Source organism: Notechis scutatus, chromosome 1 (genome assembly GCF_049901735.1).
Source record: "Notechis scutatus isolate UNSWTSFEM ecotype Mainland chromosome 1, rNotScu1.2, whole genome shotgun sequence".
NCBI classification, from domain to species: Eukaryota; Metazoa; Chordata; class Lepidosauria; order Squamata; family Elapidae; genus Notechis; species Notechis scutatus.
The window spans coordinates 72,504,731-72,518,567 of record NC_142009.1 but is presented as its reverse complement, the minus strand read 5'-3'; the positions used below and the strand labels follow the sequence as shown (position 1 = coordinate 72,518,567).

At 35.9% G+C, this 13,837-nt stretch overlaps 1 protein-coding gene across 1 annotated transcript in view; it reads left to right on the top strand.

The window, feature by feature from the left end:
• Window positions 1-13,611, top strand: part of MTR (5-methyltetrahydrofolate-homocysteine methyltransferase) — a 79,047-nt gene extending 65,436 nt beyond the window's left edge. Inside the window, exons 25-33 of the mRNA XM_026669412.2 lie at window positions 86-167; window positions 2,430-2,528; window positions 3,280-3,355; window positions 4,907-5,062; window positions 5,988-6,184; window positions 7,613-7,813; window positions 8,763-8,955; window positions 9,493-9,605; window positions 12,947-13,611. Coding sequence (XP_026525197.2) covers window positions 86-167; window positions 2,430-2,528; window positions 3,280-3,355; window positions 4,907-5,062; window positions 5,988-6,184; window positions 7,613-7,813; window positions 8,763-8,955; window positions 9,493-9,605; window positions 12,947-13,033 — 1,204 coding nt within the window. The 3' untranslated portion in view covers window positions 13,034-13,611. The remainder of the gene's footprint in view (window positions 1-85; window positions 168-2,429; window positions 2,529-3,279; window positions 3,356-4,906; window positions 5,063-5,987; window positions 6,185-7,612; window positions 7,814-8,762; window positions 8,956-9,492; window positions 9,606-12,946) is intronic.
• Window positions 13,612-13,837: the final 226 nt, after the last annotated feature.

Here is a 13,837-nt window from a genome sequence, read left to right as displayed (position 1 = left end):
AATGAATATTTGTAATATTAAGAGGCTTTTGACTGTTTCTTCATCTGGTTATTGTTTTCTTAGGTTTTCTTTTATGTTATTACAGAACTCATACAGCTGTAAAAATTGCTCCACGGTATAGTGCTCCTGTCATTCATGTCCTGGATGCCTCCAAAAGTGTGGTGGTTGTAAGTTGTGTTAAAATTTCTATCTGAAAATTATACCAGACAGCTCTAATCTAGTGCAGCCCAGATGTATAAAGATTATAAATCCTAGCTGTTTTGGTTATGTTAATTGGTAATTCTGTGAATTGTAATCCCCTAAATCTATAATAAGTAAATAGTCTCATGAAGTGATAGAGTAACTATTCTAGTTTCAGACCTCTGCAGATCTCTTTTTTCTCCTAGACATAGGTTGTTAAAATATTATTGGATTTTTAACCTGAAGGACCCTAATTACTATGCAACAATTCTTACTCATAAATAATCCTATGAGGAGTGCTCTCAATTTCTTTCCATTTCTATGCTAATTTTATTCTTATTTGCTTCAATGGGCTTATTTGGATAACTTTTTCATGTTGATCTTTGAACAATTTTGCATTTGTACATAAACCTTGTAAAGCTCCTTATAAATGTCTGTAAATGTTCTGATTTTCATGAAGTTCCTTTTGACCTCTGCATTATGAACTTTCAGATTTGTTAAGTTCCTTTTTCTTCATTTTGGACCTTAAGAAAAAAAAGATCTCTTTCTTGGTTGTAAAATCAAAATAACCCCAAAAACCTGATAGCAGTTTTTTTAATCTCCAAGAAAGTTAAGGACAGGATTTATTAGACTTTTGTATTGCTTCTTCAGCCATGAATGACTTTAAGCAGTGTCTCAGTCCATATTAGCCTGCCTCTTGCATAGTGAAAGGACTGGTTTAAGAGATGGGTGCTATCTGACATCACATTAATACTTTTTCAGTGGGATCATGTTTTTTTTTTAATTCAAGTCCCTCCCCTTTGGACTGTGCATAGCTAGTCTAAGCGTATGAAGTATATATGGTCAGATGTGACTCTTCTTAAGGCAGCAGGGCAACTAGTGGGAGGGAATAGGAGGAAATATTTATTTATTTAATTAATTAATTAAATTTATATTGCCGCCTATTCATTCATGGCGACTTGAGGCGGCTTACACAATGTAAAACTATATTTAAAACAAAAACAAAACAAAAAAAAATGAAAAAAAAACTAACAAAAAGAATCAAATAAATTAGTAAAGTGCAATAGAACAAAATTTGGATTTATTTTTTTTTAAAAATAAAAACCAACTCCCACTCCCCGCCCTGATGACAGCAGATCACACTAGCCATTCGATGGGCTCCATCCCTCTCTGGGTTCCCCAGGCCCACTGGCAAATCATTCAATGCTTTTCGGAAGAGTGCTAGAGTGGGGGCCATTCTAATTTCTGGGGGAATGATATTCCAGAGAGGGAACCACCATGGAGAAGGCCCTTCTTGGTCCCACCAGGTGTATCTCCCTCAGGGGTGGGACCCACAACATTCCCTGCCTCCTCGCTCTAATGGATCAGGTAGATGTGACTGGCAAGAGACATTCCCTCAGATAACCCAGACCCAAGCCATGAAGGGCTTTAAAGGTGACAACCAGCACCTTGAATTGCACCTGGAAGCAAATCGGCAACCAATGCAGCTCCTGCAGGAGAGGTGACACATGTGTACACCGGGGTCTGCACAAAACCATGCGGGCTGCTGCATTTTGCACTAACTGGAGTTTCCAGATGCTCTTCAAGGGCAACCCCATGTAGAGCGTGTTGCAATAATTGACGGGAAGTGACCAGGGCATGAGTGACTGTGGGTAGGGACCGCTGGTCCAGGAAAGGGCATAACTGGTGTACAACCCGCAATTGCTCAAAGGCCCTCCTGGCCACAACCACCACCTCTTCGAACAGGAGTCCTGAGTCCAGGAAAACCCCTAGATTACGCACAAGGTCTGTTTGGGGTAGTGCCACCCCATCCAAGACTAAAGATGGTAATTCTCTCTGAGCCAACGAACCTCAAACCCAGAGCCAAACTCTGCCTCTCATCAGATACACTTGGATTTCATCCACTCAAGGAAATAGCCTTCACTTCATCCAGGAATGAAGGGAAAATCTTCCTCATCATCATCTAATTCAGGCCTGCTTTCTTAATTCATTTTTTTCATATTTGAAATCTGCAAGTAAGGTCTTCAGTACGTTCACTTGGCATCCTCTTATTGAAATAGTACTCATATGAAAATATGATGTATCTATCAGGAATTTTGTGATTTTTACAAAGTTAGGGTAGTTATTACACATGTTCTTTTGGAGTGTTACCTCATTAGGATATGTAAGTTCTCAAAAGAGAGAATTTGAAAAATAATGGATAGCATGCCTCAATGACAGATTTAATCATCCTGTTGTATTTGTTACAGTGCTCTCAGCTTTTAGATGAAAGTCTAAAAGATGACTATTTTGAAGAAATACGAGAAGAATATGAAGACATTCGACAGGATCATTATGACTCACTCAAGGTAAATAGTGCTAAAACTACTTTTTAATTGTGTAGGGTGTAAGTCTATGTCAAATGTCTCCCAGAAGCCCATTGGGTTTTCACCTCTGGTCCTGTCTCCTGCTTTGTGTTAGCAATTTGCTAATTCAAGATGCTATCATTTATTTTTCAAGGGACATCTTATCTAATATCCTCCCTCAAACCCCTAGTCTGTGACTGAAGGATATGGTCACAACACCAGTACTGCCTTATTGGTGATTGAAAGGTCAAATCGCAAAAATGAAAATAATTTCAGTAATACTATCTCCTCTGTTTCTTTGTCCAGATTCCCCCCCCCGCCCCGCCCCCGAAATTTCAGATTTTAATCTGAAGTTATGGGAAACTCTTAGACCAGTGCTTTTTCAAATCTTCACTTCCAGCTTCTTCCTGTTTTCTTCTTGAGTTCTGCCTTTATTTTTAAGAGGACTTTTTTTTTTTTTAATTCTACCAGATGGTAGGACTGATGGATTCTTGATCTACAGTCTACACCTAGAGATATTTATTGGGAATCTCTGAGTTTAAAAAAAATATTTATAATTAATTTATTTGATTTATATAGCTGTCAATTCACTTTTATGAGACTCTAGGAAAAAGTTTTCTTCCTGCTGATAAGGTTGTCTTCCAGGCTTGTATTAATTATTGTTAGCTCCATTTGCTTTCTTTTATCTAAACAAATTAACTGCTAGATTTAAATCACACAGCACTAATCTCTATTATTTCCCTCCCATATATAGGAAAGAAAATATTTGTCTTTAGAGCAAGCAAGAAATAAACGCTTCTGTTATGACTGGAAAACTGAGACTAAACCAGGTTAAGTTTTAAAACTGTTTTCTGCTTCACCAAAATAAAGATACGTGGAATCCTTGATGCTCTCTGATGGTTGTTTTCTTGCAGAATTTTCATTACCCAACTAGGTAACATCTTCAGTGCTAGAAAGTACTGAGCTACAGTAGATATATTTTCTTCTGTTAGGAACACAGAAATTTTTGGATAAAAACTCCATAGTGAATTCAAATTGGATTTAAATCTAGTTTTTGTTTTTATAACTTAATTAAAATTAATTTGTAAATATTTTTTCTCTCAGAAATTCAACTGGTTACCCTATCGTTCTGTTTATTTTGAAGAATTTCTACTTTTTTAAAGAATTACTTGGAAAACTGTTATAAATTGCTCTTTTGCCTCTCTAGTTAATTAACTTTATTTTAATTCGGAATTAAGTAATATATTAAATTTAAGCTACTTTTAAAATATATAAGAATTAATAGGGCTGTTTTGTATATAAAGATTGGCGGCTGCTTTCCTTAAGAAATATAGCTTGGCTTATGGATTTCTGTAGGACTGCTCACTTCAGCAAGAATTGGCCCAACCAATTAGTGCCAACAGAGAGAAAATGTTATTCCTAACACATTTGATGAGAGTTCAGATTGCTGAGGCCAGAAGGTGCTGCTCTCAGGGGTATTGCTGACCTTGTGGAATAGCCTCCCAGTTTAGATCAGGCTAGCCCCCAAAACTTTTAAAGATGGAGTTGTTTTGAGAAGCCTTTCCCTAATGTTATCACATCATAACTTCTGTTTTATATTTTTGTATTTTTAGGTGTGGGTATTTATATATACTGTTTTTATGGAATTTGGTACAGTGAATATTTTATCAGTTTTACATTCTCTGAAAGAGTCATTTGATTGCAGGATAAAAATGTGATTCTTACTTGATCCTTATTTATTTATTGATAAAAATACTTAATCAATTAATCAATCAATCTGCTATGCTCATAGCACCTTTACAGGAGTACTATGTATTTAGAATAATTGAGATTCCAAAAACATTAAGAGAAGGTCATATGAAAAGAATTCTTGATCTGTGCCTGCCTTATCTGAAGTAAGAAGCAAATAGGTTAAAACTGCTATACAGAATTTTTGTGGAGAATTATAAACAGCTCCCATGAATCAGATCTATATTCTCTGGACAGTTAATTGCAAAGTTGACATGAGAAATCCAGATTAAAGCATCCCTGACAGATGAAAGGCATCACAGCTTTAGTAACCAAGGGATTTGTAAAGTCATGATTTTCCATATACAATAGCTTTCTTTTTTGCCATCTCATGCTGCAGAAAAACCATACATATATTCTTATTATTTTCCAGCTGGCTAGTTCAAGGGAAATAAATTTATAGTCAATAGAGATCCTGTTCGTTGGATTCATTGATGTTCCCTGCATTCAATAGGATCCAGTTAGCCTTGGCTAACTGAAGTTAAGCATGATAATCCTTCAGCATTAAGTGTTTGTACTAAAAGCATATTAAAATAGAGTCTGTTGTAAAAAAAACATATGCTGAAGTACATTTGTGTGTTGAACTTTCTTAGTTAAACCAAAGTTCCTTGGCACTAGAGTCTTTGAAGATTATGACTTACAGAAGCTGGTGGACTATATTGACTGGAAACCATTTTTTGATGTCTGGCAGCTTAGAGGCAGATATCCCAACCGGGGATTCCCTAAAATCTTCAATGATAAAGTAGTGGGTGAGTAAGCACAATAGCATTTTGTCTAGTGGACGATATAAAAACTAAGTTAATTATTATTTAAAATACTTGTAGTTGTGTTAATATGCAAAGGATGCAGATGAGATGCAGATAGATTTATCATCCATAAAACAATTATGTAACTGGTACATTCATGTTGTCTTTATCTTGACATACAGTGAACACAACTAATTCCATTAATCCAACTTTCATTTTTGAAAGGCTGGTGATTAGCCATTCATTAAATCATTTTTTTCTGCCATGGCAAGATATTATTTTGGGCCACCTGTAGTCAGTGTGTGGATAGAGAAGATTTACCAGATTGTTTATATATTCCTAATTTAATAAGAGAAAATTGTATGTTTAGATACTGTCACTAGGAAATATACAAACATTCATATACTTTTTCTGAAATACTTATTTTCATCCATATGCCTGCAATAAATTTCACTGTAAAACTGTTGATAGCCATGCAGCCACTGAACAGATGTGATAAAGAAAGCAAAGACAGATTTCTTCGTGGCGACCATTGCTGACCGCCGCTCCTCCGCCTTGGGAAAAGGGGGTTATGCCGGCTGGGGAGGGGGTCTGCGACACCCCCAAGCCCCTGTCCAGATCCCCCCTGTCTTCAGCTGCCTCTACGGGGCAGCTATATCCCCCAGATCCAAACAGATCGGGGGAACCTTGGCGGCGAACGCAGCAGGGATCGCTCAGTATCGCGAATCCCTGTCGCTGCCGAAACCTTGCAAACCGGAAGTTCCAAACTTTGATTACTTTCTTTAAAAATTCTTTAGTTTATTTTAAGTTGACATATCATGGTAAGCCATAATATGATTTGTTTAGGTATTGTGTGTGAATCCAACCATTGTACTTTATTCAAAATGATTTAGCCAGCCATTCTTACCATTTTTTTCTCCTTTTTTAGGAGAAGAGGCAAAAAAAGTTTACAATGAAGCTCAAAACCTGCTGAAAAGTCTGATTACAGAAAATAAACTTAAAGCCAAAGGTCTGATTGGGTTTTGGCCAGCTCGAAGCATTAAAGATGACATTTACTTATATGATACAGAAGAGAAGCTACAAAATTTGGAACCAATAGCTAAGTTCTGTGGCTTACGACAACAGGTGTGGCTTGATGATATTCTACTCAACCAAAATGTTACTTATTTCAGACTGTGAGCTTGAACTAATCTTTACGCATTTCCTAAATATGATTTGTGATTATGTAGTCAAGAGCAAGCAAGTTGGGATCCACAGATGCTTTGCTAGAAAATTCCTAAATCCCAGCCTCCAGAATGGTTTGTCAAGAAGTATAAGATATAATTATTTGGAGGGGTTAAGATTGGTTGCCTCTGAGAATCACAAACTATACACTAGTTTTCTATTGTTTTATTTAAAGCATGCCTGTCTGACTGTTTCTTTGCAACTTTGAGATGTGAAATCCTCACTTTTAATGTATTTTACCAACTTGAAAGCATTGTTTTTAATCTGAAAAACACATACAGCTTTGCAGCTAAAGAACTTGCAAATATAACCTGTTATACAGCCATTTAAGTCAAATGATCTGTCTTTTCCTCTATATCTCCATAAAAGTATATACAGGATCATTTATCTGCTAGATTGTCACTATATTAAACTTGCTCATATGAGATATAGTAATGCAACCTCCTACTTTGTCTTTAAAATCAGTTAAAAATGGAAGTTATATAAGAAGCTAAAGAAAAGAAGTTTGCATTTATGTAATAAACCTTCACAGTATGTGTGTGTGTAATGTGGAGATAATTGTCTTTAAAAGTTAGCAAAATGATAATGATGTATTCTGTAAGTAGATTAAAACAATGACATTTCACAAGGAAGGGGAACTATAATACTTGGATTTTGGATCCTTATTGTAAATGCTGCACAGAAAACTTGGAAAGTGGATCTTTCTGTGGATTCTAAATAAATTTACATTTTTGAAAGATAATCTCTAATACATCCAATGAGGTGACCTCACCATCTTTCTGAGTAATTGGTTCTTATGTTTGAATTATTCTTATTGCAAGATTTTTTTTAATGTTCAGACAGAATCTGCCTTCCTGTAATACAAGCCCAATATTTTATGCCTTGTACAATAAGAAACATGTCTTCATTATCCCTGTGACATTCAGGAATTTGAAGAGTGTTATACTCATAGTATGTTTCCAGTCTCTGCAAAAATCTCTTCACTGGAATTATTTTCTAGTCCACGATCATCCTTGTTGCCTAGTCCGAACCCTCCTTAAAATGGTGCCTTCCTGAATCATATACTGTATCAAGGTGGGATCTAACCCATATGAAACTGAACTTTCTGTACTTGAAATTGTATTTGCCATGCAGATAGGTCACTGACTTAGTTTGGAATTAATATGAATAGCATGAAAGGAAAGTATTGTGATTATCAGGATGCTGCCTTCCCTTCTCCCACATAAGTCTACATGTTACTATAGATTGGGAGAATCACTGTGTATCTTATTGCCCTGTATTACAGTTAGGTCTTTTATATTTAACATTTTGCTCAATTTATCATTGTAGGTTGAGAAAGACTCTGGTTCCACAGATCCCTATTATTGCCTGTCTGATTTTATATCTCCCCTGGAGTCTGGTGTTTCTGACTATTTGGGGCTCTTTGCCGTGGCATGCTTCGGAGTAGATGAGCTATGTAAAGAATATGAAAAACAGTCAGATGACTACAGCATTATAATGGTGAAAGCACTAGCAGATCGGTTAGCGGAGGTAATGTATTGTATTTTTGTTTTTTTTTACATAATTCTACTTATTTTAATTTATGTATTGGAAGGGAGGGAAGGACCAACCTGCTTTTTTGGAAGTAGACGACTATTATCTATATAGCAAATGTATTGTAATAATTTACATAATGTTTTATCCAATAATGTCATTTACGATAGAGGTCTTATTGATTCTTTGAAAACCTCCATCAGCAAATGAAAGAATGAATCCATTTTTACTGTTTATTTTCTCCTGTAGCCACCAAATCTGTTTCAGAGGGGAAGGGAATCCTGTAGATAATAAGCAGGGAATCTGAAAGAAACATTTTACTTTTATGTGTGCAAGTGTGGGAAATCAATGGATCAATTAAAATGTCCTTCTAGCAGAGTAATGAGCCTATAGTAAATGCAGAGATATCTTTAAATATGAGCCATGCAATCAGAGGTGGTATTCAGCAGGTTCTGACCAGTTCTGGAGAACTGGTAGCGGAAATTTTGAGTAGTTCAGAGAACCGGCAAATCCCACCTCTGACTAGAGATTTTACAGTATCCTTCCCTTGCCACGCCCACCAAGCCACGCCCACAGAACTGGTAGTTAAAATTTTTTGAATCCCACCACTGCGTGAAATATTAAGATAAGAGCTAAAGGTAATGGTACATTGAGAGCCAGTTTAGTCTCGTAACTAAAATGTTAGATTAGGAGAGAAACACTTGAGTTCTACTCCTGTTTTAGGACTAACAGCCACTCAGAAGTTCTCTCAGTGCCAGGAAGAAGGCAATGGCAAACAATTTGTACCAACAGTACCAAGAAAATTGCATAGATAACTCTGAGTAGTTACCAGGAGTCTGTGTAGTCACCAGGAATCAGGACTGAGTTGAAAGCACCACACACTGATAAACTAGGTACTTGGACAAAGCATCATTAAATTTAGAGCTTGCTTTTGCTTATTTCTAAGGCATTTGCAGAAGAGCTTCATGAACGAGTTCGGAAAGAATTCTGGGCTTATTGTAAAAATGAACAGTTGGAATTTTCAGATCTGCGTAAAATAAGATATCATGGCATTCGCCCAGCAGCTGGTTATCCATGTCAACCTGACCATACTGAAAAAATCACTATGTGGAGACTTGCCAATATTGAGGAAGCTACAGGTATCTTTCAAAGTTTGGTTAGGAAGTTCTACCTTAAAATATCTTTTTGTTTTTTCCATACCTGTTCTGCATTTTGAAATAGATGAGGGGAGAAATTATAAATGCTCTGTTTTGTTTTTATTGTCTTCCTTTTATGACTGAGATGTTTATAACGATGAGAGGATCCCCATTAAGTTCACCTCCTCTTCAATTTTGTGAATGAGTTGTGCAGGTGGGAGAGCATATGGCCAGGATGGTATGCATGGTCCCATCTTCTGTTCACTGTTAAATCATCATCTGTTTTTAGTGTATACTTAAAGAAGGCTCCTTCTTTTTCACACACTCACAAAATCATGTTCAGTGTATAGATAATTTGCTAACTGATTGCACAACTATAAAATTATAATGGGTGATTTGGACTGGATTTGTCAGGAAATTGAACTCCCAAATTTTTTCTCAAATACCACTCAGAGATTCTGCAATTTGGCAATTTTTAAATCAAAATAAAGTCTATCTTCCAAAAAAGCCAACACAACTCCTTTCCTTTGATTCTTACAGGTATTCAGTTAACTGAATCTCTAGCAATGTTCCCTGCCTCAGCAGTATCTGGTCTCTACTTTTCCAATCCGGCTTCTAGGTATTTTGCTGTTGGGAAAATATTGAAAGATCAGGTAAGGCCTTTTTGCAGTTACAGAAATTGCATTAAAAAGGAGAGAGCTGGAAATGGGAACCATATATAGAAACATGCTACTTTTGATAACATATCCTTTAGATTAAGGGTCCCCAACCCCAGTCCGCAGCCCAATGCAAGCATGTGAAGCTGCATTTGTGCAAGCGGTATGTGCGCGAAACCATCTTTTCTCCAACACCACTACTACCACCACCAGCAGAAAGGGGCCAGAAAGGTTAGGGACCGCTGCTTTAGACTATTCATTATGGTATTTGAGCGCTAAATAATTTATTTTGTGTGTATTAATAGTACCAATAATTCTTCTTAAATATTATAAACTGAGCAAATGGCGGACAAGATTCAGAAACCTGTAGTTAAAATACAGGTTATATTGCAAACATGGAAGTTGGTTATTGATGATATTAGCAGAAAATTACTAATGTATTATTTGGGTCTAGAAGGTTCTGTGAAGCCTATAGATCAGGGGCGGGCAAACTTTTTGGCTCGGGGGCCTCATTGACTTTTAAAATTTGACAGACGGGCCGCCACCTGGTGTCAAAATGCCTGTCATTACAAGTCACAATCAAATGAATGCAATCATTCAATCATTCACATCAAACCTTAATTCTGTACCAATCTTCGGCGGGCCAGATTAAAAAGACCAACGGGCCAGATGTGGCCCGCGGGCCGTAGTTTGCCCCCCCCTGCTATAGATGTATAAAAGGAATGTGAGTAACTAAGTAAGACCAAAGTTATATTTTACTTAATAAAAAATGTTCAACATGAAATGTTCCAATGTGGAAAAATATTAATCTCGTCCCCCAATTCATTCAATTCAGTTAAAGAGATAATTGGAGTCAAGTCTTGTGAATATTTAATTTAAACAATTAGCACTTATTTAAGCCCACTCTCCCTCCCTCCCAGAAATTTTGGCTCCTGTCATAGCGAAGTTTGCATCATCAATCTAGAGTCATGCCTTGCACAAAATCGCTTTCTGAATAATTTATAAAAAAGCTGTTGTTGCTTGTCAGTTTGGAAAATGTTATAAAACCATGTCTAAATCTCTGGGCTTCCGTTTGTCAAGTGTATCAAAATCACTTCCAAGAGTGCAGACAGCACCCAAGAATCTAAAGGCTTTTTACACCTTGGCTAAAATTAGTGTTCATGAATTCACTATCAAAAAATCGTTGGGTAAAAAAATGGATTTATGGGAGAAGAGTTGGAATTGGAAGGCATTGTAATTGTGGTTGTCTCATGTTGACAAACATCACCTGGATAATCCTTCAGATTTGGGGAAGAACGTTCTATGAGCAGATGAGACAGATGTGAAACTTTACATACTATATGTGTGTCATTATATCTGGGAGTCACCTAACACCATATTCCATAATATTAACCTCATACTAACTCTCATGCATTCAGGTGATAATAGCATAGATGAGGATAACTACCTTTCTTTGAAGGAAGCATAAATTTTGCTTCTATCAGAAGAAAACAAAGATGTAACAGAATATCAGGTAAACTCCCATCAACTAAAAGTGAAGCATACACGTTAAAAGTAGTAATTCCAAATATATATCTAAATTTACTCTAGAATATATGAAAAACAGTTTCATTTTTTTGGAATGGCCAAGTCAATGTCTAGAACTAAAGCTGATATAGGTATTCTGGTAGGACCTGAAATGAGCAGGTCATGTTAGAGCTTCACTTGAATAAATCTTACTATATTCGACAGCACAGTATCAGCAGTAGAATTCTTCAAGTTTTTGGGTTCTGTAATCTCCCAGGAGTTGAAATGGACACTTAACATTAGAACCATCATTAAAAAGACACAACGAAGAATGTTGTGTCAACTCAGAAAGTATAGATTTCCCCAAAAGTTGCTGATACAACTTTAAAGAGGAATTATTGAATCTACCATTTGTACTTCTATGACTAGTTTGGTACAACAACCAAACAGGACAGTTACAGACTCGAATTGTTAGTTAAAACTATAGAAAGAACAACTGCATCTAGTCTGCCTTCCATTGAAGACCTGTATATTGTGTGGGTAAGAAGGAGGTCTGAGAAGATATCTACAGACCCCCTCACATCCTGGACATAAACTGTTTAAACTCCTTCCCTTGGGATGCCACTCTAGGGCATTGCATGCCAAAACTAGACACAGGGTCAGTTTTTTCCCTTATGCTATCACACTGCTGGACACCTAATCCTCACAATGCTGTTTAGTGTCTATGTATATTTACTCATGTAGTATGGCTGTAGTATTATTTATTCTTATTATCTTCTTTACTGTGCCCTCTTATTGGTATGATAATGATGATGGTGATTGTGTTGCTTTGAATAGTCACTGAGAACTTCTGCACTGGAAACAAACTCCTTGTCTGTCTAATCACACTTGACCAAATAAAGTGTTCAATTCATTATGAAAGAATAAGATTCAAAAGAGAAGAGAACAATAAATTACCCTTCCAAATGCATCACAAAAATGTCCACACTGATAAAGTACTCTACTATTACACTAAAAATCCAATAGCACAGAAAATAAGCTATGTAAGATATCTCAGTCAGAAGACAGAATGAAAACTCTTTAATTTCACAATATGCCAACAAATTCAACAATGTCATTTGGGAAACTGTAGATATCGTAGACTAAAAATGCTAGACAATTCCTGCAGGCAGGGCATTCTGATGAATTGGTCATTAGCAGGCATGTTGGAAGAAACTCCATCTACAAACTATTCAAGAAAGGAAGGAAGTAAAGATAATGGAAAGAGGCAAACAGTCCTGAACATACCCTGCTGCATCACATATTGCAATCAAGCAATATGTCACTCAAAAAGTAATAAAGGGAGAAACAATATCCTAATGAAAGGAGGAGCTACTGCATATAAATAGCTAGCAAACTGCAGTCCTCCATGCAATGAAGTTGTTGCTTAATTTGGTAATGACATGTCTGCAAAAGAGAAGCAAGCTTAGACAACACCAAGAGCCAGCTAGACAAACAGATTTCAGCTAAAGGTGATACAGTAAGTTGTTTAAGGCGGGACAGTTTTTCATACTGACCCAGTGCACATTGAATGACTATATTAATGAAATAAAAGCATAAATTGTCATTTATTCGCTTAGATTCTGTTTATATATCACAGAACCTCCAAGAAACTGTCATAACATTTAAATGCCAAAGATGTCAAAAGTCTGAAGGTGTGTTTTTTCACAGAATTGTAGCAGAAGAGTTTTCTGTTCAGAAAAAAATATGAAATATAGTTTTCCATGTATTTTTATTAGTGTAAGATCTGAAACTTAAAATGCTAATTAGTAATCCTCTTATTTGTTCTACAGGTTGAAGACTATGCCTTAAGAAAAAATGTGTCTGTGGCAGAAATTGAAAAATGGCTTGGACCTATTCTTGGATATGATTCAGAGTAACAAAATAGGGTGATTGATTGGTTGGTAATAGATATAGATATCAGCTATACAGAAAACACTCACAAGCAAAATAGGGAGGGGATTTGTGTCTGTGTTGGGGTGCAGTATTGCTTCTCCATTTCATACTATGTAACTGAGTCTACCAAACTTGTGGAACAAATGTGGGAGAAAACTGCCCGTCCTTGTTTTCTGGTTAATTTTAAATAAACAAGAAATTGTTTTTCTGTTTCTTCAAATGATTATTCAGTGTAGCTATCTGCCACAGTGAAAACAAACAATATCTAATTTAAAATATTCTCTACACTACATCAAACTTACAATAAGTTGTAAAACAACAAACCTAAAACAAAAAATTCTTAGATGTGAAGTGTATCTTTCAGTTTTGGTTATCCTGGAAATTATGTCCATTTACATGAATATGCATGTTATCATGAGCTATTTAAAATATACTCCTTTCTTTCTAAATTAAAGATCATTCTAATTGTATTTGGGGTTTTGATGTGTGTATATGGAATATCCTTTGCCTGAGTGTCCAAAGCTCATCTTTTTTAATAGAATAGTTTCATAAAAAAATAAAAGGCAAGATAAAAAAAATCAAATACATGAATATTTCATGAAAATGAATACAAATATTATACTAAATCTATAATTAACTACTAATAGTGTAATCTGTAATTTTGCTTTCTGAGAAAATAGCTGTTCGACATGGTTTTATAGTCATAAGAAAAAGTTCAGCAACTATTTGCACTGACATGTCCCTCTATTTGGGAGTCTTAGTGATATTTAATGTAATTGTATGTGTAT